Source organism: Pipistrellus kuhlii, unplaced genomic scaffold (assembly GCF_014108245.1).
Source record: "Pipistrellus kuhlii isolate mPipKuh1 unplaced genomic scaffold, mPipKuh1.p scaffold_m20_p_14, whole genome shotgun sequence".
Taxonomy (NCBI): domain Eukaryota; kingdom Metazoa; phylum Chordata; class Mammalia; order Chiroptera; family Vespertilionidae; genus Pipistrellus; species Pipistrellus kuhlii.
This window is the reverse complement of record NW_023425449.1, coordinates 11,760,476-11,787,338: the sequence shown is the minus strand read 5'-3', so window position 1 is coordinate 11,787,338 and position 26,863 is coordinate 11,760,476. Positions and strand designations below refer to the sequence as shown.

General features: G+C 36.6%; 1 protein-coding gene across 5 annotated transcripts in view; it reads right to left on the bottom strand.

Annotated features, from left to right (window-relative positions):
• The window catches only part of STK3 (serine/threonine kinase 3), a 195,186-nt gene that overhangs the window by 38,774 nt on the left and 129,549 nt on the right, over window positions 1-26,863 (bottom strand). For 3 of the 5 annotated variants that reach the window (XM_036436767.2, XM_036436768.2, XM_036436763.2), the window contains 2 exons: window positions 25,622-25,814; window positions 14,021-14,196 (listed from right to left, as the gene is read on the bottom strand). In XM_036436767.2, coding sequence (XP_036292660.1) covers window positions 14,021-14,196; window positions 25,622-25,814 — 369 coding nt within the window. Of the gene's footprint in view, window positions 1-7,299; window positions 8,513-13,277; window positions 13,451-14,020; window positions 14,197-25,621; window positions 25,815-26,863 lie in introns of those variants that run through there. The other 2 variants (XM_036436765.2, XM_036436764.2) reach the window with 2 other exon arrangements.

The following is a 26,863-nucleotide window of genomic DNA, read 5'->3' as shown; positions in this document are numbered from 1 at the left end:
GATCAATAGGTTATTATTGAACTATTCTGTAACTTAAACATTTTATAATAACATATACCCAGAAAAAAAGATCTTTTAATTAACTTTAAACTCTTTGAGATTAAAGAATGAGACCACTTATTATTTTTGTTTTACCACTGCCCAGTAAAGTGTCTAGCACTGATTAGATTTTTAATACATGCATTGCTTTCAACTTAACTCTAATTTAAATTACAGATCTGTAGCATTTACCCAGCAAATATTTCACTAATAATAGTTGAGCAGCGATTATTAGCCTAAAATCACCCTTGCTGCCAGGATTCAGTGTTGAACACGACAGGCACAACAGGAGTGGCGATACTAGAGGAGAGAGGATTGTGAGAAGCAAGCTGGAGAGGCACCAGAAGCCAAACTGTAAAAGGATTTTCAAGAGACGCTTACGCTCAGGGCTTCCAGTAACCAATTCTAATTTTCTCCATAAATCAAACCACTAAATGAAACACCTGTTTTGTAAAAACATCACATTCCTGAACCATAAAAAGGAACAACTATTCTAACTAAAACTCTTCCCAGATTTCCCATCCCATGGCCCCCACTGTGACTAAGCACTGAGGAAACATTAAACCATCGATGTCTTACGTGCACATCTCTAGGGTGTGCAAAAATGAAAACAACTGAGACCCAGAGCTCTCAAAAGTTACCAGTTTTCATCATGAACTCATACGCCAAGCATCATATTCAATGTTCACTTGTGAAGCAGGAGGAGTATAGTTCACCTTTTTATTTGGGATCGAAGAAGAGATTCTAATCTTTTTCAGTTTTCCATTTAGATGAGCACAGGTATTTTTCCTGAGTCTGTGAATACTTTAATTTAAAAGCCATGGACAGCAACCGAGAGGAGCTCTGACCATGCAAAATGTTTTATAAATAGTTCCATGTGCACTGTTCATCTGGAGTCTCACTGGAGATGGATAATGACCTTGTATTTTGTACTCATTTACTCTGAATTAGCCAAACCTTCTGTTTTTAATTACATACTTAATTCACCTAGCATGGTCTAATTACAGAAAACAAAACATCATTTAAACAAAAGGTGGCCTTGAACTTAATCTATCAAAACACCAGTTAGTTTTAAAAGTTTTCAGTTCTCAACAAACTGCCAAGACATGCAATAGCAATTTTCCAAATGTGATCATATGCTTTTATAGCAACAGATTTACTACAAAATCAAACATCTGTATATACTTTGAAACCTCGATGTGTTGTCTCGCTATTAATGCAAATCTGCTTAAATTTTGATAGACCTAAAAATCTTAAAGCTAAAGTACTACACAATAATTTTTAAATGTCCAAGACCACTGTGGCCTTGAAATGACAAGTTATCATAACCGTGGCTACTTATTTAGAAAGCAGTCCAGAACTCTGCACAAACTCATGTGTGGAATGTTTCCCAGCTTCCCCAGCGTAGCAGCCCTTCTCCTCTGTGCTACCACAGCCGCTGTGTATCTCTCAGTCAGTGTTCATGATGCTGAATTGTGGTTATTGGTTTAAAGATCTGTCTCCTAACTAGACTGCAAAACTTCCTGAGTAGACTTCATGCCTTTTCTCTCTGCGCCCCTAACATGGAGCGCAGCTCCCGACACAGAGCCAAGTCCTCAATACATGCCTGCTGAGTTAATGTACTTAAATGCAATACTGTAAAACTGTCTCAGTTTGTGGACAACATGATCTTGTATGTAGAAAATCCTAAGGAATCCAGCAGAAAACAACTGGAACTAATGAATGAGTTCCAAAGGTTGCAGAATACAAGATCAATATACAAAAATCAATTGTCTTTCTATATTGTAGCAATAAGCAAACCAAAAATGAAATTAAGAAAAACAATTCCATTAACAATAGCATCAAAGAAGAACAATGTATAACAAAAGTTGTGAAAAACTTATACTGGGAAACTACAAAACACTCCTTGGGTAAACGCACTGAGTTGATTACCTCTGTCAAGTTTAACTAGGCCAAGATGGGTGGAGCCAAATTTTCCAACAACATATACGGTTAATCAAAAACTTTAAATAAAAAAATCATAACATGATTTGACATTAGACTGGAATATGTGACATTAGAACTGTCCAGGAATGCCAACGTGGTGTGGTCACTCAAACAGACTATAAAGGTAGGTTGAAAGGGACTATTTTGAGGGAGTTATCATCCTGAGCCAGACCCAGAAAAAACGACAGTGTGAAAGTCAGGGATCCTATGTGGAATGGACTAGGTTCTTGGGGCATAACCATCTATTTAGTACAAATGATTTCCAATATATAGAAAATTAATTTCACTGCCACAGTATGTAAGTTCCTGAAAAGCCCACTTAAAAACATTTTATTTCAGAATTCAAGTTGTATCTATGCTGCTTTAAGAAATACTTTAAGAACAATTTAGAAATTTAAGTATTGAAAAATGCTTAAATAATTATTACATTTGTAGTTCACAAATTACTGTCAGAGAGATACTCTAAGCATCCTGCTATTGTAACCACCTATCCTTTTTAAAAATATATATATTTTATTGATTTTTTACAGAGAGGAAGGGAGAAGGATAGAGGGTTAGAAACATCAGCCAGCTGCCTCCTGCACACCCCCCACTGGGGATGTGCCCACAGCCAAGGTACATGCCCTTGACCGAATCGAACCGGGGACCTTTCAGTCCGAAGGCCAACGTTCTATCCACTGAGCCAAACCGGTTATGGCATAACCACCTATCTAGCGGAAAGGTGGAAGAAATAGTTGTGGCTCATATTTGTGTGATTCCATTAACATGAAATGTCAAGATACAAAAATCCACAGAGATAGGAAGCAGATCAATGGTCACCTAGGTCTGGAGGGAGAGCATGCTGGGGGAAATAAGGAGTGACTGCTAATGGGTTCAGGTTTCTTTTGGGGGTGATGAAAGTATCCTAAAATAGACTATGGTGATAGCTATATAACTGTATACACTATAAAAAAACCACTTAATTGTACATGTTAAGTGGATGAATTGTACATATGTGAAATAAAGCTTAAAAAAAGTTAAAAATTTAAAAATAGTTGTGGCTGATTATGTATTAGATTAATTAAAAATAAGACCATTTAGGAAAAATATAATGAGAAAATGAATTTAAAATAAATTCTTAACGTAAAACTAAGAATTACTATCACAATTTGACAGCAATTAAAGGAAGGAACATTATTGGTACACATATTCTAAAAAGCATTTCAACAAATATTTTAACCATATGGTCTTGATCTCTTCTAAAATGCAAAAGAGTTAGGAAAGTTCAAGTAAAAAACCAATGATGTATTCTTACATGCTTTATAAAATGAGTAAACAAAAGCTCAGGAAAATTGATCTTAAAAAAATAAAAAGCTTTCCAAAACCGATCCCAAATTTGCCCAATCAAGTCTTCTCCTAATCATCTACCTTCAACTTTAAGTTTATTTAATGATCTAACTGTTAGAGATTCAACATATGATGAAAGGGAACTTGGAGAAAAATAAAATAATTATAAGAAGAAAATACCTTTCCCTCTCTTCAATTGGGTAAACTGTTTAGACAGGATTCAATAACAATTTCTCAGGCTATTTTCTAAGGTTTTCCTAAGCACTCTTAAGGTTGGCACATCAATATAAATTTTATTCTACTTTTAAATCTTTTGTAATAACATGCATTTTAGGCTTATAATTTCAAATCAAGGTTAGGGGTGTGTGTATATAAAATGTATATTCATTCAAAAATCAAATTAAAATATGTAGGCTGTTTTAGCTAAGCTGCTCTGTGAACCTTTTGTTCACTTAGATGACTACCATGCAGATTATTAGTAAGCTGGTAAATGTAATGAAAAAATTATCAATGGAATTATTTTATTAAGGCAAATTACTTTGACGTATTTTAAATTCTGATTTGAAAGAGTTTCACCTATAATTAAACAGCTCTTGTAGCAACAAGGGCATAAAATAAACAATCTCATAAACCTAAGTCTAGAGTTTATCATAGACTAAGATTTTCAAACTTTAAATTGATCATAAATTTAAGTATATACTGAGGAATAAAACAAAGAATGAGAATTACTGTGATTAGTGAATAGCCTTTTAACAAGACTGTAGTAAACCTAAAGTTTATTATCATTAAATAACATAGCTACCTATTAAAATTAATGTTGCATATTCTATCAAATTTTCTATTTTTCTACTCAGAAGTTACTCAATAATAAAAATGTATTTGGAAATTTATCCAATATTTTTCTAACACTTGTTAAGATTTTATTTGAAATATATCTATTGCTCATTGACCTTTATTCAAATCACTTTTTATTTAATAAAAATGTTCTCTACTTTGAAATTTTAAAGGGTCCAGTATCAAGGTATTTTGTTAAATGGTAACCTAAAATAAACTAAAAGAAAGGTTTAAAAAAAGAAAAGTGGTAGGCTTTAAAATAAATCCTGTATATGTTTGTGACCAGGTTACAAATCAATATAACATAATCAGAGGAGCAACTGGCAAAATGAGAGAAATATCTTGATAACTCATTATTCTAATGCAGAATGAACTCCTATAATGAAGAAGGATTACTAGGGACAATAGAAGCCATTTTCTTTTGCTGCTATTCACTATTATTTAACAGTCAAATTTGATTTGAGGCCTGGTGAAAATGTTCTTGCAAGACTTGATATACTTCCCTGGGTGTATGTAGGAGGTGAGGAAAACATATTTCTGCAAATGGGAGGCTTGATGGAGCAGCCTGCACCTGTTATCTTCCTGATAAGAATTCTGCACGAGCTACCCCTGCCCACAGGATTAAAGCTAAATACACGCAAGAGGCCTCAGCCAGGCAACTAAGGCCTGCCCAACAGGGCCAGTCCTGCATCAGAACCAGTGTTATTCTGCTCAACAGGCATCATCTTCTCCTTTAGGACCAGCTCTCTGGCCCAGAAAAGCCTTCTGTGTCTCTGGCTAAGCCAACTCATACAGACCCTGCATCTTGGCCTGACCCATGTCTGAACCCCTACTTTATTCTAATGGTCTCCAGATTGGGTTCTGTGCCATGATTTACCTATCTTCTCTTTTTCTTGGTTAATAGCTTTGTTTTATGACTCAAGTTAACTTCCTCACTAAAGGCTTAATAATAGGATAACTGTTGAATTGCAGGGCCAACTCTAAAGTCATATTGCCTAGGTTCAAATTTTGGCTCCACCACGTAAAGCTATGTGACTTTAACCACCTAACTTAGTCTCCCTGTACCTTAGTTTCCTGAGTTGTAGAAAAAGGCAGGGGGGGAGGGGGGGGAGAGGCGTTGGCTGAAGTGGAGGTACAATATGATCATCAAAAGATCATTGTTAGAAGAGTGCTCTGAGACATACTGAACACACAGTAAGCTATCAATATGTATTAACCACTATTTTTATTATACTAATATTCAGTTTATTAGCCAGAAGCAAAATTCTGAACAGTAAAATTATACCTGCAGACAAAACTGCACATACTGTACCTTAATGAACTGGTTAGTTGGAAAAACAATTTCAGATAAAGTTTTACAAATGCATTTTTTTATTACAAATCACAGCAAAATGTGGAATACCCAAATGAATGAAGCTTGACAGTCTTAATGTGGAGTCGAGAAAAAAATATGAATGATTACAGACCAAGAAAAAATTCTTACAGGTGAAGGCAACTGATATAAAATACAAAAAGGAGCTCACAGGTTGACCAAGTTCTGAAAATGTTTTAAAAACTACAACCAAAGTACGTAGATTTCCAGTATATCTGACGAGCTGCTGTGAAATGATGACTACTAGACTGCTAAGGGCTGCATAATAATTTCCTTAACTGAGTTATTTAAAGGATATTTTTCTAGAAGATTACACCTATAATTCTATAACAAAGGAAAATGGGGGGAAACTTTGTTTGCAGACATTATCTGTAATTCACTGTTTCTGCAAATCATGGTGGAATTTATCTGCATCTTATTTCTATTGTGCCTTATACAGATCTGCTAAGGAAAGTCTTTCAATGTTCACAGTCAAGGTAAGAATGATGCAATGTTTAAAACAAAAAAGTAAGGCAACTTCAGAAATTTTGTACCATCACTGAAGTTCTGATGGGTTAAAGACAGAAAGTTTCTTTTCATCAAAGAATCCAATCACTAAAACGACTATCCGTTTAGATCTTCCATTAGCAATGATAATCCACAACTGACTCCTCATTTCATTTGCCTAGTTAGTAAAAGGGTATGGCTGGGTATTAGCCTTTTACATACACATATATTTGTATCCTAGGCTTTTATGTAGCTTCATTTGCATTCTCACATTGAGACAGAAAGTTAAAAACTAAATTGAAGGAATGTAGATTACAACTAACCCAGGTTACTGAGACTTAATTATTCACAACAGCTTTAATCACAACAATAAACTACATATAAAATTAAGCATGCACATCATTTCATTCATAAAGAACAAATAGTTTCTTTGTTAAGAACCATAAAAACATATATTCAAAATAAATCAATGAAATTAAGATATTTGTTTTCCAAAATTCTTTTACCTGTTACCACACATTAGTTTGATATGGTCTTTCACATTTTCCCTTAAGATTTGTCTATAATATATTGCCAAAACAGGTTTGGCTCAGTCGATAGAGCATAGGCCTGCGGACTGAAAGGTTCCAGGTTCGATTCCAGTAAAGGGCATGTACCTTGGTTGCAGACACATCTCCAGTAAGGGGTGTGCAAGAGGCAGCTGATCGATGTTTCTCTCTTATTGATGTTTCTAACTCTCTATCCCTCTCCCTTTCTGTGAAATAAATATATATATATATATATATATATATATATATATATAATTTTTTTAAAAGATATTAAAAAAAAGATTTGTCTATATTTTTGGGAAAAAGTTGTTTCTATTATTGATGGGCACAATTACAAAACAAAACTAGTTTGTTTTTTTAAAAAACACCTGTTATTTACTGAAAAGTCTCCCAACTTGAAGAATCCAGCCTAATGGAAGTTTTATTTCAATGAGTGAGAGAGAGATACTATAGAAAAGGTTGCCAAACCAGTGTCAGGGCAGGAGAGAAAGGTGTCAGTATTAGTTTAGCCAATCTAATAGGCCCCAAGAAACTACTGTGTGTACTTCTAACTGTGAGAGATATACGTCAGGCAGTATGATGAAAGTTAGTTATGAAAAGGGTTCTGACACTAACCTACTCTGTATATTCTGAAAATCTGACTTAAGTATGAAAGTACAAAAATAATTTTAGATTAAAACATTTCATTTACAACAGTTAAAGTAAAAATAACTATTACCAAGACAACCTGAAATAAACATCACTAGTAACCTCAACCAAGGCTAACAACGCCCTTGAAATTGAATGGTTTAAGAAGTAAACACCATGGGGCATCAGCCTGAAATTAAAAGGCAATAAATTATATTGGCCACTCTTTGATCCTAAAGTCCACTAGTGGTTCTTAATATCACTTTTGATGCTTATTGACTAAACATCCAAAATGAAGTTATGAACAGAGAGCCTACAGAGTCAAAATAACATCCTCACACATCAACATTAGCCATAACATATGCTTGGAGTACAATATCTTTGTTTTAAAGTAGCCAATTTTCCAAAACAATCTTCTAAATAAATGGCAGTTAAAAAATTACTATAAGAAGATTTTATGTTTTTTAGAACTCTTTTTGGTAAGCCAATTTTCTTTTTGCCATGCGCTTTAAATATCTTAGCACATTCCAACGCAGTGACAAGAAACCACATACTGCACCTGTGCTTTCTATCTTAATTAATCCAATAAGGACAGGCCAGCTCACTTTAATTTGTAAAGGAAATGATGATGTAGTGCATTTTAACTTAAGGTATTAATTATCTAAATTATCTAAATGTTTCAGTAGACACTGCAAGTAAAAATTTCTGCAAGAATGGAAGACTTAAACAGCATATTTAGGAATAAGAAAGCAAAATGCTCATTCTACCACTAAATTATACCGAAGGGGGAAAACAGCAGTGTGGCCGTTCAGACTCTTTCCTATAGAATATATTAAATTCAGCTTAGTTGTCCGGTGATTGATTAACTCAACATTTCTTTTCCTACTTGTAGATAAGCAAGTTTGGGGAAGCCACCCTCCTTTCAAAACAAAGGTCATGACTGTCTTAAATGCCTCAGTAAAATGATGGTCAAAATCTGATAAAAATTCTGCAGGGGCCTAGACAATCACATGATGGCATACACACGCCACACCATCTGTGGGATATGACTGCCAGTACAGACTTCGTGAGCTGGCAGAGGACTAAAATAGTCCCGAATTCTGCAAGCATTTCAAAGTGTGGGCTTCTCATTAACTTTAATTTCCCGTTGGCTCCACAAGGAAAGCGTGAGCAGTGAAGGCGCCCTGTGCCACATACACTCAAGTTCACGCCACACGTACACCTGTAATCATAAACTCTTAGCCAGGGCTGTCCACTACATCACTGGAGGGTTTGTGTTTATTTCTCCTTTACCCTAGAAGAAACAAACCCCAAATATCGAGTTATCTTTTCATACTTTGTTGACTCAAACATCTGGAAATACTTGACAATAATCATTTAATTAATGCAGAGCTAATTGATGACAATGTGCTTAAACACTTCACTCAACTGAAGTGGTTTCCTCAGTTCACACAACGAGGGGCTGGAGGGAACAAGATGTTCTTTGAATAAGGTAACTTCTAACCAACCTCTCCAAAAACATTACTTAAACCTTGTGTTTAAGTAAGTAAAGCCGGTGATAGCGTGCAGCTACACGGGTCAGAACTGGTAGAGGCCGCTGGCCTAGGTTCCCCCAAGGCTTTTCAAAGCGCGGACGGGCGTGACTGCGAGTGTTTTTGTGGGCTCTGTGCTCCCCCACTGCCCCCACTTCACTGCCCTCTGTAACCGAGGCTGCTCTAGGAGGGGGCAGAGGAAACGCTCCTCCGAACAGGGAGCTACTCCTAATGCTGGGCTCCAGCAGCGGGGCTGCTCCTTCCTCTGGGTTCGCTGCTTTCTGTTTTAGAGCAGTGAGAATTTCTGTTGATGTTTGTTTCGTTTTTGTTTCCTTATAACCACACTGACTTGGCAATCCAGGAATCAGAGGAAGACTGTAAAAACTTAGAAAAGCCTGAGACAAATTTACAGCCTTTTCCTTCTGCCACAATGACTGAGACTTTTTATCACTTCTCCTGTCCCTTAGCTCAAAAGAGCATCACCAATGGAATATTTAAGAATCATAGTAATTAAGAAATGTTAATTTACAGTTTAGTTTGAGTCAAAAAACAAACAATGGTTAATTTACCTAATTCCTCTTACACTTGTAATTATTGTCAATCCAATTTCTTTCCTTTAAAAAAAAATTGGAATGAATATAGTGGGTTAACAGATGGCTTTTAAAGTTTTGTTCTTATTCCAAAATCTTTATGTTACTCAAAATATATCTACTTATGAATGATGCTGTAACTTCTACAAACATGATCGACACACTCTCTTTCTATTTAACACTAAACAATCTGGATGCTAAGGCTGTTTTGAAATAATTCAAACAAAACCTGAAACATTAGACTAGTGCTATAATAAACAGATTTGCCTTTTACGTTTGTTTTATAAATCTTCACAGGCACACCCAAAACAGTTTTTAGTAAAGTTAAATAATAAGTTCAATTAGCCTAAAAATATTTTATCCTATCTTTATAATACCTCCACAATGGTGAACATAAATTAGTTCTCCTGTCATCCCATTACATCCAGGAACATAATATGAAACAACAGTTCCCAGAAAATCCAAAAGACAATGCTAAAGAAAAGACACAGCCCTTGATGGTTTTGCTCAGTGGCTAGAGCGTTGGCCTGGGAATAGAAAGATCTGGGTTCGATTCACAGGCCTGGGTTGCAGGCTCTATCCCCAGTAGGGAGCTTGCAGGAGGCAGCCGAACCAGCGTTCTCTCTCATCTCTGATGTTTTCATCTCTCTCCATTCTTCTCTCTCTAAAGTCAATAAAAATATATTAAAAAAAGGAAAGACACACATGATGTTGCAGACAGGCTGTAAGATAAAGAATGCTTCCTGCTCCACACATCTGTCTAGCAGGTGCCTCTGAATAAGTTCTGTCTCTTAGGAACCTGCTCTGAATTCTACAAAAGGTAATGAAGTGTTCTCTTCATTTTTCTTTCTGGAAACCTATTTTCCTCAATGCAGACGGATAAGACTTCTACATCCTGGAAATACAGTCAAAACAACTTAGGGCTCTTTTAAGCAGCTTCTATTTAATAGACACAGGAATCACATGAAGCCAGTTCTTTTGGAAGGTAGCCCTGACATACATCATAAAGAGGGCAGATAAACACACAAATCTTAGCACACTGTTTACTTTGATGAGTCAATTTTTCTTACATCCTATGTCTAATGTATGATGGAATGAATAAGACCAGACTTCTCTTATCATTACCAGCTGGTGTCATAAGTGGAAATCTGTCTTTGCTTTCAGAGCATTCCCTTACTTAGTAAGCAAAATATTCCACTGGCCCCTTTACGCTTGGCCCTCGTCTCTTTTAGCCCCTCTTCCACACCTTCCTTTGTCCTTTACCACACTCACTGCTACTTCTAGTCCTTCTTTATGCATCTGGCAATCCTGCCTTATTCATCTCTTATTTATCCCCATTTACAGGAGCCTCAGGAGCTATTCACAAACGTCTTCCATTTGCCGCGAAGTGATGAGGGGGGGTGCTTCCAGTTGACAGGTGCAGTGAATGCTGAAGAGGGAAGAACTGCCCTAGCTGTTCCACCCCTCCTCCGCTCCCTTCTAAGGCTCCATGCCCTGTGTAAGTCAGAAAAAAATAATCCCACAAAAGTGGGATCCAGTCGCAGGATCTTTTCAAGCCTCTTTCCTACTGGGAGGACATTTTTTTTTTCTTTCACCTTTTGTTATTTAGTTCTTCACCTCACTCTAGTAAGTTGGCTGTTTCTATTGATTAACCTTTTCTAATGCATCCTACATCTACTCCTGTTTTTCTTTCTTTTTCACCCCCATTTTATTATTATAGATACTCCTTAACTTATAGTGGAGTAACCTCCCAATAAACCCGTCGTAATTTGAAAATATCAAGTCAAGCAGAAACCGGTTTGGCTCAGTGGTAGAGTGTTGTTCTGTGGACTGAAAGGTCCCAGGTTCGATTCCGGTCAAGGGCATGTACATTGGTTGCAGGCACATCCCCAGTAGGGGGTGTGCAAGAGGCAGCTGGTCGATGTTTCTCTCTCATTGACGTTTCTAGCTCTCTATCCCTCTCTCTCCTCCTCTCTTTAAAAAATCAATAAAATATATTTAAATAAATAAATAAATAAATAAATAAATAAATAGTAGCTTTGGGCAATGGTTTAGGAAATCTAAAATGCCAGATAATAAAAAAAAATATAAAAAAATAAAGTCAAAATACATTTAACCGCCTTACCTACCGAACACCATAACTGAGCCTGGCCTATTTTAAACACACTCAGAGCACAATATCCAACACACTCGGTAACACACATAGTACAGGGCAACATATCGGCTGTCTCCGGTGGTCCTGTGTCTGACTGGGAGCTGTTGCTCACTGCTGCTGCCCTGCATCGTGAGACAGTCCCGTCCTGCCTAGCACTAGTCCAGGGAAAAGAGCAAATTCACAAGTTTAAGTATGATTCCTACTGAATGTGAAACACAAAGAAAAAGAGGAATCATTTTCATATCACCTGAAGCAGAAATTGCAAGTCAAATCATTGTTAAGTCATAGACCATCTGTATATTATTGTAAGCCTATGTCACATAACTGGTTTTTCCTACCTTTAGTCTTTTCCTAGCAATCAAATACTCCTGCCATCAAGATTAAGATCTTAAAACAGTTCAACATGTCACTCTCCAACTTGAAAACCTTCCGTGGCTTTCTATTATGAAATAAAAATTCAGACTCTCCAATCTTGTGCTCACGGACATCTGACCCTTTCCATTGTATTTCCTTCATTGTGTCCTTGTCACCCAATACCACTGTGGCTTCCTATCTCTAAGCTTTTTATTATATGCATCATTCTCGGTAGTGCCGGATTCCCTCCTCCTGCTATCCATCTTTCAATGCTTAGACAAAGCCCTCACAATGATACAATTTCATAACCCACTTGAGCCTTAATATTGAGTTCCCCTGCTTATGCAAAACCATATGACATTAGAATTATTGTTCTATAATACAACTTAATAGTTAATACCTTGCCTTTTTAATTTAATAAATATTATGTATGTGTGTTTATATCCTATAGTGCCTAGCACAATTTAAAGTAGAAAGCAGAACATTTGTTAAATTAGTTTGTTTTCTAACAAGTTTTCAGGTAGAAGGACTCCAAAATCTCAAGAGGCCTTACAACTTCTGCTATTACCTTCTTAGCAGGCTACTACCGCCACCTAAAAACTCCAGACTTGCCTGATAGGGTCATGTGGCCTTGCTAACTGTCAGCGTAACTGGCGGAGTGAGGTAATTTTCGATCATTCACTCTAGTCAAGCTGTTGGATGACAGCAGCCACTCATGACCCAGGTGAATCCAGCACAAGAACCACTTATCTCAACCTAGTCAAACTGCTTACCCACAAAAGTGTGAGCAAGTAAAAAGTTGCAGTTTTAAGTCAATAAGTAGAAAAACTAATTGAAATAATTAAATAATTTTATTGAATATTTCTTACTATGATAATTTATTCATTACTTTGTAGCTCATTTCATACTCTTTCCCGGAGGCTATTAAGATTTATTCTAGCTGAGACAAGACAGAGTTCTTTGATGCTAAATATTCTACATAATTCATTATGTCCATGAATGATTTAAAAAGCTTGAATATCAGCATTCTAAATAATTTATAATTTTTAAAAAAGTAACAAAATGAAATCTTACAAAAACTACAGAAATACAGATTTTATTTTTCTAATTTACAACTTCAAAATTGAAAAGACAGTAAGTAAATATCAATGTTTTCAGGATAACCTGTGCTATTGCTAATATTTGCTAGCAATTAGTACTAAACTTATTAAGAACAGATTTTGAAACTATTATCTGATTATTTAAAAAATAATCACAATATTTAGAAGTAAAGTACTCAACATTAAAAATATTTAGAGGCATGCTGACTAAGCAAAATGGCTTAAAGTTACGTAAAAAATTAAAGACATACATACATCTAAAATTTTATTTACTTATGAATAAATGTATTTATTATAAATATAGCTGTGAAGGATTGTAGTTATTTCATGTGAGGAAAAAAAAGTCTTTCAGAATAATACCCAAAAGTAACATACTATTTAAAACATGCTAAAGCAAAAATCTCCATAAAGGTGGCTTCTCCATTAAAAAACTCATTATGAGAAATTACTCTTTCAAGATGTGGAAATAGTTGCTTTTGAATTGTCTGTATTATTTGCATTCTTTAAAAGAAATAAAAAGGAAAAGGGCAGAAGAAAAAAGAGAAAATGTATTAAAAGAGGTGTTAAAGCACAGTTTAGTACTGAAGTTTATATGCTAACTAGAAAAAAAAATAGGGCTATTATTTCTGACAAACCAACTGGAATTAACACTTACTCAAGTAGAAACGAATTCAGTTAACTTTCAAAGTTGAGGCAAATTTCTCCAAGTCTACGTCATAAATGTTGTATCACTTGTTTTGGAAACGGAATTTACTGACTGTCAGAAGTATCTCATATTTGCACTATTAGAAACATCTTTTGAAATAGTTGTCATTTTAATTTTAAAGTTGTCCTAAATATGTCTGTAAATGTGGGCTATGAGTTATTTAACTGTAATCAATTATTTACATTTCTATGCAAGTACATTTCTATAAGAAAACCACAACTATACCTTTCCCCTAGTCACATTTATGACTATATGTTGAATATCAATCTATAGTATATATAATTTTATACATATACTACTATGATTCGCAATCCGTCAATAAAATGACGGAGAAAATAAAAATAAGAGAATTCAAATGTACTTACAAAGTCGAAGTCTCCGTCTTGAGGAACTTTCCAGTTATCAGGAAAAACATTTTTGGACATAGGGAAGGGTTCGTGCATGTTCTGATTACAGTTCTCATGACTCTTATTCTTGAAGTCCTGCTTATCAAAGTAGTCCATGAAAGACGGTCTTTGCACTTGTGGTGAAGTTGCATTTCCTTAGGTAAACAAATAACGTGAGAGAGTATAAGTGCTCATAGTTAAAGAAGAATGATTTCTATTGAAGTATAAGTTTTTATTGAGCAATATAATGGATTTTCACTGGTCATATTTCAACATAGTCAATTTAATGAAGAACAAAGTAAAATAAAATAAAATAAAAAATAAAATAAAATGAGAATGAAAACAAACAAACATATCCATTGGTTGAAATAAAAGTTCAACCAATGATTAGGCAGAGATCCACGATATTCTTAGATTGTGGAAACATATCAGAATTTTGGCAGATCTTTACCATAATTTTATTTAAAATCATTGCAGATGTATTTGAAATCTGTCAGAGAAGGAACATTGCAAAAACCTGCTTTATTTTAAATAGCTAAGCCTGAATTATTGTCATTGCACACCACTAGCTATTAGAAGTTATAAGGACTCACCCAGGCTCCATTTTTATCTCTTCACTTCATGGTCCTTCTGGCTAAACCCACCTCCTCCTGGCGTCCCATGGCCTCATCTGATACCTGTGAATCCCAACTCTATTTCTGCAGCCCACGTCTGGCTCCTAAGTTCTACACCCAACTTGCCCACTACTTACTCTTACTAATAGATTGGATCTGAGGTAGTTACCACACACTTACCAGTTCTAAAGCTACAGTCAAGGTCTTTCACTCCCATCTCGCTGCTCACCTGATCAAATCAACATTATTTACTCAATGCCCAAAGGGATAAACCTGAGCAATAACCCAGATCCCTCTCTTCCCATCATACCACACTGATCGTTGGGTCTTTTTAATTCTACTTCTCAATACAACAGTTTAAACATAACTCTTTTTTCTCTGGCCAACATTGCTACCTTCCTGGTTGAGTTTCCAATTTCTTGCCTTAGCCATTGTGGCAACCTCCACGCTGGTCTTGCTGATTCACGCAGTTTCAATTTTAGTTTCATACTGATAATACAGTGATCTTTATTTATTTATTTTTAAAATATATTTTATTGATTTTTTACAGAGAGGAAGAGAGAGAGAGAAAGAGCTAGAAACGTCAATGAGAGAGAAATATCAACCAGCTGCCTTTTGCACACCCTCTACCGGGGATGTGCCCGCGATCAACATACATGACCTTGACCGGAATCAACATACATGCCCTTCAGTCCGCAGACCGACACTCTACCGCTGAGCCAAACAGGTTTCAGCTACAGTGACCTTTCTAAATGCAAATTAAACCATGTCATTTTTCTGCTTAGAACCTTTCAATGGCTCATTTTCTACACTGAACTTAGAGTGAAAAAGAAACATTTGAAATAACTAGATTGTCTTCCTTTTGTTAAGTTGTATGAGTTTCTTATATATTTTGGAAATTAACCCCTTATCACATGTATCATTGACAAATGTGTTTTCCTTTACAGTGGGCTCTCTTTTCATTTGGTTGGTGGTTTCTTTTTCTGTGCAGAACTTTTTTATTTTGTTTATTTTCTCCTTTGTTTCCCTTGCCCTAGGAGATGTAATGGCAAACATATTACTATGAGAGATGTTTGAGATTTTTGCTGCCTGTGGTTTCTTCTAGGATTTTTGTGTTTTTTAAGTCTTTTATTCATTTTGAGTTTATTCATTTAAGTCATTTATTCATTTTGAGTTTATTCTTGTGTATGGTGTAGGTTGGTGGTCTAGTTTTTTGTTTTTGTTTTGTTTTGCATGTATCTGATTTCCCAACACCATTTATTGAAGCAACTACCTTTACTCCATTGAATGTTCTTGCCTCCTTTGTCAAATATTGAGTGTAATGGTTTGGGTTGATATCTGGATTCTCTGTCCTGATCCATTGATCTATATACCTATCCTTGTGCCAGTACCAAGCTGTTTTGATTACAATGGCTTTGCAGTATAATTTGATATCTGGAATTATGATCCCTCCTTTGTTATTCTTTTTCAAGATTGCTACACAATTCCTATTAAAATAGCAATGGCATATTTCACAGACATAGAAAAAATACTCCAAAAATTTGTATGGAACTAAAAAAGACCTTGAATAGCCTCAACATCCTTACTTTTGAATTAATGGGGGCTACTAGTAATTTCATTATTAGCAACTGTATATTGGCATAATACATTTAAAAATCATATGACTACCAAAATTTTAGAATGTTCTGTCTCAGTAGAGTCAGAAGAAATCTGACATTTAGAATATGCATGTATTAGTGAGAAAAAAAAACAGCAAAAAACCCAAATACTACAACTATTCATCTGAAGACTCATTCTTCAATTAGAGCTGGTCAGGCTTCAGAAGATTTAAAAATAAGAATGACAAAACCTCTGGGACCCAAAGGATACCCTCTGAAAAGATACACTCCATCAAAATGAGGATAGAATGAAACACCAGTATTTATAGTAAACCTTCAGAACTCAGAACACTCTCATATCCCACTCATATAAACTCATGAAAAAAGAACTCCTTAGGCAGTTTAACAAGATATCAGCCAATGCTGCCTTTAAATTCTCCATCAGTCCAGACTTTACTAGTAATGTTACAAATGAATACAATATATAGGAGAGAAAGTATAATATTTTAATGATCAATAAATATTACATAAAGATTTTGTGTTTCTGGTCTTTTATCTTTAACTTTCTTCCCTAAAATCTCCTATTGCTAAAAAAAAAAAAAAAAAAGGAACTGATTAATTTGACAAGGTTACATTACTGACATTTGGACTAAACACATACATTCCATTAACATTTTCAACAGATTTTAAGAACCCTTGATATGTCTCTGGGCTTCATCATTACAAGAGATTTTTATCTTCAGAATTTAAATTTAGTTCCTATAGCAACCTTTTATTCCATAACAGAGTCCAGGAATTTAACCTCTATTAGTCTCCACCTCTGACCTTTTTATGAGAATAAATAATAAAATAATGTAAGTGTAGCTCAATAAATTTTCTATAAAATAATTGAGCAAATCAAATCATGGAGAGAGAAGAGGGAGATAATCCCTAAAGGAAGCATTTGTTCATTATTCTTTTTTTTTTAAGAGATGAGTAATTTTGTAATAGAATTGCATATTTATTTGGGTTGTAAGTTCTTATTTTAATCAGCTAGTCTTAAGATGGGTCACATGTATAAAGAAATCTAAAAATGTTAACATTGCCCTAGCTGGTTTGCCTCAGTAGATAAGAGTGTCAGCCTGCAGACTGAAGGATCCTGGGTTTGATTCTGGTTAAAGGCACATGCCCAGGTTGTGGGCTCGCTCCCCAGTAGGGGGCATGCAGGAAGCAACTGATCAATGATTCTCATTATTGATGTTTCTATCTCTCTCTCCCTCTCCCTCCCTCTCTGAAATCAATAAAAATCTATTTTTAAAAAAATTTAAATTTTTTACATTTAGTACAACAAGGGTTATCAATGTTTATATAGTAAACTCAAAACAAGAGAGTAAAAAAGGTTTCTTTCGGAAATAACTCTTGTGAAAGAAAGCCATGAATTTCACCATTATCAACTGCATTTGATAAAAGCATAGAAAATGTTTCATTGAAGCAAATATCTACATTGTATTCTTTAAACAATAAATTTAGCTTATGTAGGTGCTTTGGTACAAACAAAATAACCAAAAGCACATTTTGGCACTACTACTCCAATGAAGAAAACAGCAGTCCCTGACCACTGCCCCTTCCCAAATCTTCCTCCGCCACCCCCTTACCCGGCCAGGCCTGCACTACTCTTATTACCTCTCCCTCCAGTCAGCAATGCAGACTCCACTTACAGTCTTCTCTGTTTCTCCTCAACTAGGGGGTAGGGAACGCTTCAACCCAAATCTTTACTTATGCCCTGGTGCTATAATGAAACGGTGGCCTTTCAATTTACCAATGACTTAAATCAGACCCTGTATCTGAGAAAATGGAAGACTAATGTTTTCCTACTGGAAACTAACTCTTATAGAGCAGCAACTCTAATATGGCCTATCTTTCAAGAGCAGCAGCATACACAGAAAAGGAGAAGGAAAGAAAGAAAATCTCAAAAGTTACCTTCCACTACAGAGATTAAAAATGGGGAAAGCTTTATTATTTTATAAAAATCCTTACAACAAAAAGTAAGACGGGCTGAGTAGGTACTGCCTTGAGAGACAGGGAGAGTAAGGAAAAGGCTGGAAATAGGTAGTATACTTCTCTGCAATGAGTCAGACATATAAAAGTCCAAGCGGAATTAAGTAGTGGCATTAGAAAGGGAAGAGGCAAACCAATCCCCAGACTGACTAAATCGAAAAGGAAATTGCTAAGGAATTTTATCCCAGGAATCTTTCTTGCACCCCCAACAGTCCTGTGCTGCTCCCAACCCTACCCCATCAGGAGCTGCCCGGCATGCGAGCCGCCATTAGTGTCCTAGTGTCTCAAAGTAAAAAGTCCTCTACAGGCCCACCCTCCCTGGAGGTGACAGGCTGTTTCTCCTGTAGGGAGGAGTGGCTCTGTATCAGGGTTGGGCCTATGAGATGAGGGTTTCCAGGGAAGCTGTTTTCTTGACATAGGTACCAGCCATTCCTTCTTGCTCTTTCTTCATGCCTGAGATGCAGATTTAATGGTTGAACATCTAGAAGGCAGTTATTCTGCAATCAGGATGACAATGAGAATAATGCCCTAAAGATGACGGGGGGAGGGGGGGAGAGGATTTCTGACATTATAAAGTCATTCTACCAATGCAGGACACTGCTGCTGGATTTATTAAATGAGAAATTTTTTTAACTACTGTTATTTGGATTTTTTGGTACAGATGGCTAAATTCAGTCCCCAATTGAAATCTCAAGATAGCAACCACTGTCATATGTGATTGTGGTTGCTCTGATTAATGATCTTGGAAATTTGTCTTTCAGTTTGTTGCCAAGAAGATAACGAATATACATATACACATATACATATGTACATGTATACACATACACATATATCTATATACATATACATACATATATATATTAGAATGTTAATACAGAAGCTACTGACATCAGCTTTTTCTTAACTTCTTAGATTGTACTTTAAAACAAAGGAGGACACAGACAACATGAGACGGTCCAGAGGCTATTCATAAAGAAGATTAAAAGCTTAGAAAATAATACCTGTCCAAAGGTTAAAGGGACTGAAATTGTTCAGCTGGGAAAAGTCTCAGTATATCATTTAACAAATATCCAAGTACATCCGAACGGTTCTTGAACAGAAAATAGTGACCAGCTGTTTTCCATTTCCAATGAGAGTACAATAAAGGGAAGCAGACAAATTTAAGCCCAAGGATTTCAGTTAAATAAAAGGAACGGTTTCCTGTACGAGTAATGAGCATTATAACAGCAAGTATGTGTGTCTTTGGAAACCCTTTCTTCGGGGGCCTTTACAAGAAAGACAACTTTCACCTGTCCAAGGAAGATTAAAATTTACAGACTTTCCATGCTCAGTGCTGGGTATCCTCAGACCAAAACATGCACACTTATAGGCCCGAGCTGGGTCAAAACATCATTCCACATTCCACAGACAAGAGAGCACAGAGGAGCAGACCATATTCAGTACCTCCAGCCTCTCCACTGATTTACTAATGTCCACACTTCTGACTTAATCTGTATGTTTAAAATACCTGGAGAAGTCTCCGCTTCCTCCAATAGTCCCTGACTGACACAAGCCCATTTGGGTATAATTGTTCAACCTTCAGAACTACCAACTAGGACCTATTACAGGGTGTCCTCAATGATATCATCAAAGACCTTGTCAAATACTTTCCTAAATCCTAAAACATCACATCTAAACCCTACATTTTCTCTAATCTTCAAGTTTAGTGATGCTGTCAAAAAAAGGCAATTATATTACTCTGACCTGATTTGTCTCTAGGAAACTAAGTTAGCTCATAATGATCCAGGTCTCTTTTCCTAAAGAACTCACAGATGTTCTGGTTCCACCACTGACTTGCTATGAAATCCTGAACAAGTCATTTATCATTCCCAAGTCTCAATTTCCTCAGTGGTGAATGGTAGTGACAATCCTACTTGTGAGGAGTCAATAAAACAATTTATGGAAAGTCCTGAAAATATTGTTTGGCCCACACTAGATGCTCATTTACAGACAGCTATAGTTTGAGAAATTCACCTTTTTCTCTTTTCTAAAAAAAAAAAAAAAAAAAAAAGTAAAATAAAGTTCAAATTACTTTTTCATGCTTCCATGACACTTAACCCATTTTCTCAGAGTTCAAAAACAGTGAAATATAATAGTTATCCCACCTGCAACTTATCATAATACACACGACTGAGCATACTGCTGGTCGGGAGATGTCAGATCAGCTGAGTGTCTTTACTGCGCCATTCAAATCATATTTACACTTGTGCTAATCTGTTCATTCTAGAGATCACTACTGTCTCTAGATTCCCCTCTAGCTATCCGACTGAATAAAGAGCAAGGTGCTGCAGGAGGCAGGGAAAGGCTGGAGCAAGAGTTTGGTTGGGAAGAAAAAGAACAGAGCAGTTCACTGGCTCGGGTCTCCAGCCCCAGGAAGAGCAGGCCTCCTGGCTGTGTGGGAAGCAGGGCTGACTCTGGATGCTCTAGCTCAGTGTTTTTCAACCTTTTTTGGGCAAAGGCACACTTGTTTCATGAAAAAAATCACGAGGCACACCACCATTAGAAAATGTTAAAAAATTTAACTCTGTGCCTATATTGACTATATATAAAGTAATTCTCTTGAATAGGAATCAAATAAACACAAAGAAAGTATTTTATAATTACTTTATTATGAAATATTAAGTAAACAAAATAGTGAAAAATTATAAAATTCTTGTCTTGTCTGCACCTACGGCACACCAGGCAACATCCCGCGGAACAGCGGTTGAAAAACGCTGCTCTAGCTTTCCAAGTTGTTGGAAGGACAAACTGACAGAGTATCAGGTAAAGATTAATCTTTACTAACCTGCTGTATTTAAAGCACTCTGCTGGGTGCTAAACATATTTACCTAAATTAATCCACACTTACATAGGCAGACAAATATACATCACTGAAGCTCAGAAACCATTAAGTCACACAAAAGTGGTCTGATTTTAAATCGCTGGCTCTTTTCTCTACATCGCATCATTTGTTCAGAAAATATTTAATGAACTCTTACTGCTGTGCTAGGTATTGTATTAAGCACCAGAATACAGTGGGGAATAAACAGATAATCGTACAGAAATAGGCAATTATAATACAGTGTGACAATTGCTATTCAGAGTAAAAGCATGAAGTGAGATGGTTGCCTATGGGAGGGGCACCCATCCCTAACCTGGGACAGTAGAGGAAGCAAACCTCTTAACTGAGCCTGAGAATTAGCCAAGGAAGCAGGAATCTAAACAAAGGGAGGTACTGGGCAGTGCAAAATAGAGGGTTTGGGCACAAAAAATCCCAAAGATGAGGATGAGTATTTTTAAGAGCTGAGGAGCTAGAAGAATAGTGAGACCTGAGAACAGAAAGGTAAACAGAGAGCAGAGAATATACTGCCTTCTAACCCATGTTGGGCTCTACACTAAGAGCAATGGGGAGTCACCAGAGGGCCAAAAGCAAAACAGAATGATGAGATCTGGAAAGGGGAGGGGACTAAGACTGGCGGCAGGGGATCAATCAGGAAGCATGAGGCTTGATGTTGATTCAATGATGGGGTGAAGAAAAAGAGGTTAAGAACAACTAATTTTCATATCTTACTCCAAAGCCCACGTTTGAAACACCTGCACAGCTTCTCTAATTCTCACGTGACAACATTTCAGTTTTTCCTATAAGTAAGAAGCAAAGCAATCTACAAAAACTGAGAGGAGAGGTGGCAGGAAGAGATTTAGTGAGGTCTAAAGCAGCCACTACGTAGCATGGGAAAGAGCTGAGCAGAGAGACATGGGCTACAGGAACAATCTGAGGGCCCAAATGGGGGTTAAGGCCAAGAGCTGGTGGTCGCCATCTGAACATACGTGAGAATGTCTCCATCGGCACTCAGCAGCCCCAGTGAGGATGCAGAGAAGATGGACAAATAGACTGGTCCATAGTCATGTTTGCCAGAAGAGGGAGAAAAGATCAATAAGGTAGAGGTGGTAAGGAGAGAAGGAAGAGAGTAGCTAAAGCCAAGAAACTGGCTTGTAACCTGACTTTTGGAGAGTGTGGCACTTCATCTGAAACCAACAAAAGATAGTCCTCTCAGCGCAACTGCAGCTCCCAATCCAGGCCCTGTTCCGTAAGGCCAGAAAGTATTCCACAAGACAGCTGAGTAGATCTGAGCTGAACAGGCTAAAAGGCCTAGTCTTCTCTTTGCTGAAATAACTGTTTTTTCAGAGTCACCCACAAAGAAATAACCTCTACATCTCATCAATTTCATGACAATGGATTCCTTGACCTGAGCCTAATCTACTCTCTTTCAGGACAACTCTTAAATGTTGATTTACTTAATGACAATCAATCTACTTATACCCACTGTTAACCATTCATAATTCTCCCTGACATTCATCAATGTGGATAATGTAGAGACCTCTGTTGCCAGATTGTGAAAGATCTTGGTTACCCAGCTGGATCCTGCCCACAGATGGATGAAGAGGAGGCCTGAGAGAGATGTGAATGGGAAGAAGGGGTGGGGAGGGCAGAAGTAATGCTGTCACTGCTGAAAATGTATTTGGAGAGTTCTTCTTGGGACATGCCCTCAGGTCCATGCCATTTGTTTTAGGAAGAGAAAGAAAGATATTAATATTTTATTAAGTGTTAGCTATTGGTTTTTCTTAAATACATTTTTTAGATTTATCAACCAATGGTTATTGGCACCAATTCAACGCCAACAAGAATGTGGGTGTGGCGAAGGAAACTTTATGCAGGGATACAGCAAAGCGGTGAAAACAGCATGGCCACAGAGCAGCCCTGGGGCCAGGACCCTCTCCAGGGAGACAGCTCTCCGCTGAGGTCCGCTCTGCACTGTCTGCTAGCGCTGTGCGTCCGCTCCGCTCCGCTCCGCTCTGCTCTGGGAGACACCTTTGGTGTTTCAGTTCAGTCAGGGAGACTCCTCAGTGGAAAGGGAAGGTGCACCCCCATGCCATTTAAAAAAAACAAACAGATAGCCGAAACCGGTTTGGCTCAGTGGTAGAGCGTCGGTCTGTGGACTGAAAGGTCCCAGGTTTGATTCCGGTCAAGGGCATGCACCTTGGTTGCGGGCACATCCCCGGTGGGGGGTGTGCAGGAGGCAGCTGGATGATGTTTCTCTCTCATCGATGTTTCAAGCTCTCTGTCTCTCTCCCTTCATCTCTGTAAAAAATCAATGAAATATAAAAAAACAAAACAAAACAAAAAAACAGATCAAATTCGTCACTTTGCCCACTTTCCTTCAAAATATCTTTTAATAATTTTGCTTCCTAGAGTCAAATCAACACACTCTTCTAGAAGTAAGGAAAACAGGTTTGTAATTCCACATGTGCCCCTACTGGGAATTGAGCCTTTTTTTTTGCATACAAGACTATGCTCCAACCAGCTCAGCCACCCTGCCAGGGCACTGCTATGATCTTTTTAGGGAACAAAACACTAAGGACACATTAGCAAATGAGGCTTTGACTGTTGACATAACCTGAGAGCTCATACCAATGAATCTAAGAAGTTTTAAAAAAGATTGAGATCCTAAGGAAAAACACAAAGTAATTATGTGGTTTCAGAAAAAGTTCAGCTTCAGTAACTTCTTCACCTTTTCTTCTGTTGCTATACTACCGTATGACAACCCCTGGGGGTCACATTACTGGATTTTGGGGAACATTACAGAATGATGTCTAAATTGCAGAAACTTAAAATACACTCAAAGCTAACTCATGGGATTTAAAACAACTGAAACTATATAAACCACTATCTGATCAACTTAAATATGGGCTTTTAATAAGATCTCAAGAATATAATCATATAAACATGAACTTACTGAAATTTCACTTCAATATGATCTTCAAAAAATCATACTTAGGACATAAAATTATAACATCTAGTGAATGATTTCTGTTGCTGTCAAAGCTAAAAGTCATTACACAAAATATATGGAAATCTGTGATGTAATTTAATGTCTGATAAATTGTCATCACGTATCTCTTCCTTGAAACATAACATTCTAACATGAATTAGATTCCATAAAGGCTTAGGTTTTTAAATAATTTTTATATGCTGATGACCAGCTCTTGATAATCTGATCTAATAGCAATCTGTTAATAAAGCAACTGGGTTCCTAGTTAAGAGAATGGGATTCTTGCATCTGCTTGTGTAAGTACTTCATAACGTGTTTTTTTTTTTTCTTTTCTTTTTGCAGGAACATCAAAGCTATTGTATATGACTGCATGGAAAAGTTGTTTATGCAGTTTCAAAGGGAGTTCAGTAGCTCACTAGAGATGCAAGAAAGCACTCAATGATCACCTAAATGTCTGCTAAAAGTCAGAAAGTCTAACTAAAAACCTATACCAGCATGAAAAATGACATAAAATGCCTCATAAGGTCTTCTTGATCTAGAGGGCACAGGACTTATACCACAACACTAGCTGCTTTGGAGGCCACACAACCATCCAGTGCAGCTGGGTAAGCAGTTAGAGGTGCAGAAAGCCTCTCCTAGTCAGAAGCCTGGCTAGGAATTTCAGGAAACCCAAGTCTTAGGCTGCTTTCCAGAGAAAAGTCTCAGAAGACCCACTAGTTGTGGGATATAGAAAATTCAATACCCACCTCCTACCATGGTTAACTATATGGCAAATATATACACACATACACATATATATATATATATATATATATAAATGCACATATACACATATATACATAAAAGGAGTGCTGATAAATTGTCATCAGCTGTGACACTTCATCTTCACCACTCTGGAAGTGACAGACCTCAGAGAGAATGTCGTAATTCTCATTTTAGCCCCCGCAGCACCCCTGGCACTGGGCCTCACACATGACAAGCAGTAGTAAATACGCACTAAACTAAATTTTATGCATGAAATACCCCTGTCTCTTGAGTCTTATTTCTAATGTTTCTTTTTGTCCCACATCGGGCCTATTTCCTCTAACTTGCACCCCCTGCCTCACTGTGCCGTTTAACTGATAATTTAGACAACATAAAATAATAGTATGCTGTATTTACTGGAACAGAATTTTTGATTCACTTTTTTTTTTTGTATTGGAAAAGTAAATAACACTATCTTTTATCTGTAAAACACTATACAAATTAAATTATGTTATGGGTAAGTATTCTTCAACAAAAAAGTTCCATAACCCTACACTAGAAATGTGCTTTCAGCTATCTTGAAAAAAAGTTACTTTTAAAATTTATTAGTGTTAAATAAAGCAAAAAAAACAAAAATTTCCTCGCTGGCTATAAAAAGTAATATATAATTACTCTGGTTTCTATGGAAGTATACTTTCAAAATAGAAAATGAATATTCAATGGAAAAAAGCCACATACTTTTCATAGTCCCGTCTTCTTCCTCTTCATCCTCACTGTTTATAACCATGGTCCCCAAGTCAGACTCCAGCATGGTGCTGTTATGCTCAATCATGGTCTGGGCGCCCTCGCTCATGGTGCTCGTAGCCCTCATGGTGCCCACGCTTTCCGAGCTGGTCTTCACCATGGTGTGGGAGTCCAGCTCGTCTTCATCCTGCAAGAAGAATACTGCAGTGAAGACAGGCTTTCTTAAGACAGCTAGATTCTTACCTCTCAGCATACTTTTAATCATGAAAAATACTACTATTACTGCTGATTTTAATGTAAGGATACACATACCAATGTTATTGTAAGAGCCAGTTATCCATAAGAACCTAAAACTTTAGGTAATTAAAGCTAACTCAATAGAAATTGATGAAATACAAGGCTGCTCTAGCTATTTTTAAAATAAGGGCCGAAATATGTAAATTATCAACAAATGCATAACAAAGAATACAGTGACAAAATAAATAAAAGAGAGCACATTAAAGACAGAACATGTTGACACTATAACAGCTATAAAATTTATAGCCTTATATATACAAAGGCAATTAGCTTTTTAAAAATTGTGGTAAGTATGCATAACATAAAATTTATGTTAACATTTTAATCATTTTTCAGTATATAGTTCTGTAACAATGAGTACATTCATACGGTTGTACAATCATCACCTACACCAATTTCACTACACCCAGAACTTTTTCATCATACCAAACAGAAACTCTGTAACCCAGTCTGCCCTTCCCCGAATAACCGGTAACTTCTATTCCACTCTCACTGTGAATCCAATGTTCAACCTGAGTCACTAGCTGCCAAAAACTCCTCTCATGCTATGCTCATTCAGTCCCTCTCTCTGCTCATGCCTTCTTCTGCACCCAGAGTTCTTTCTTCTCTATTCATTTTAACTAAACATAGTTAGTCCCAGATCAAGTATGTATTACGTTCATGGTTAACTCAGTCTTTACTAATTACTCTCTTTTCCAATCTTTTATAGGATTTATAATCTGCATTACACACTTTTACATTTAAATTTGTGAACTCATAACTGTCAGCCAACTCCTTTATAAATGTAAGAATCATATAGATAGGAATGCCTTATGGTACTTTTGACTTTATTAAAGTGTTTCATTCATTATCCCGTTATGCAGTAAACATTAATTACCTATATGTTTACTTTTTCAAAGAATTACCGTATTTTTCGGACCATAAGACGCACCAGTTTTT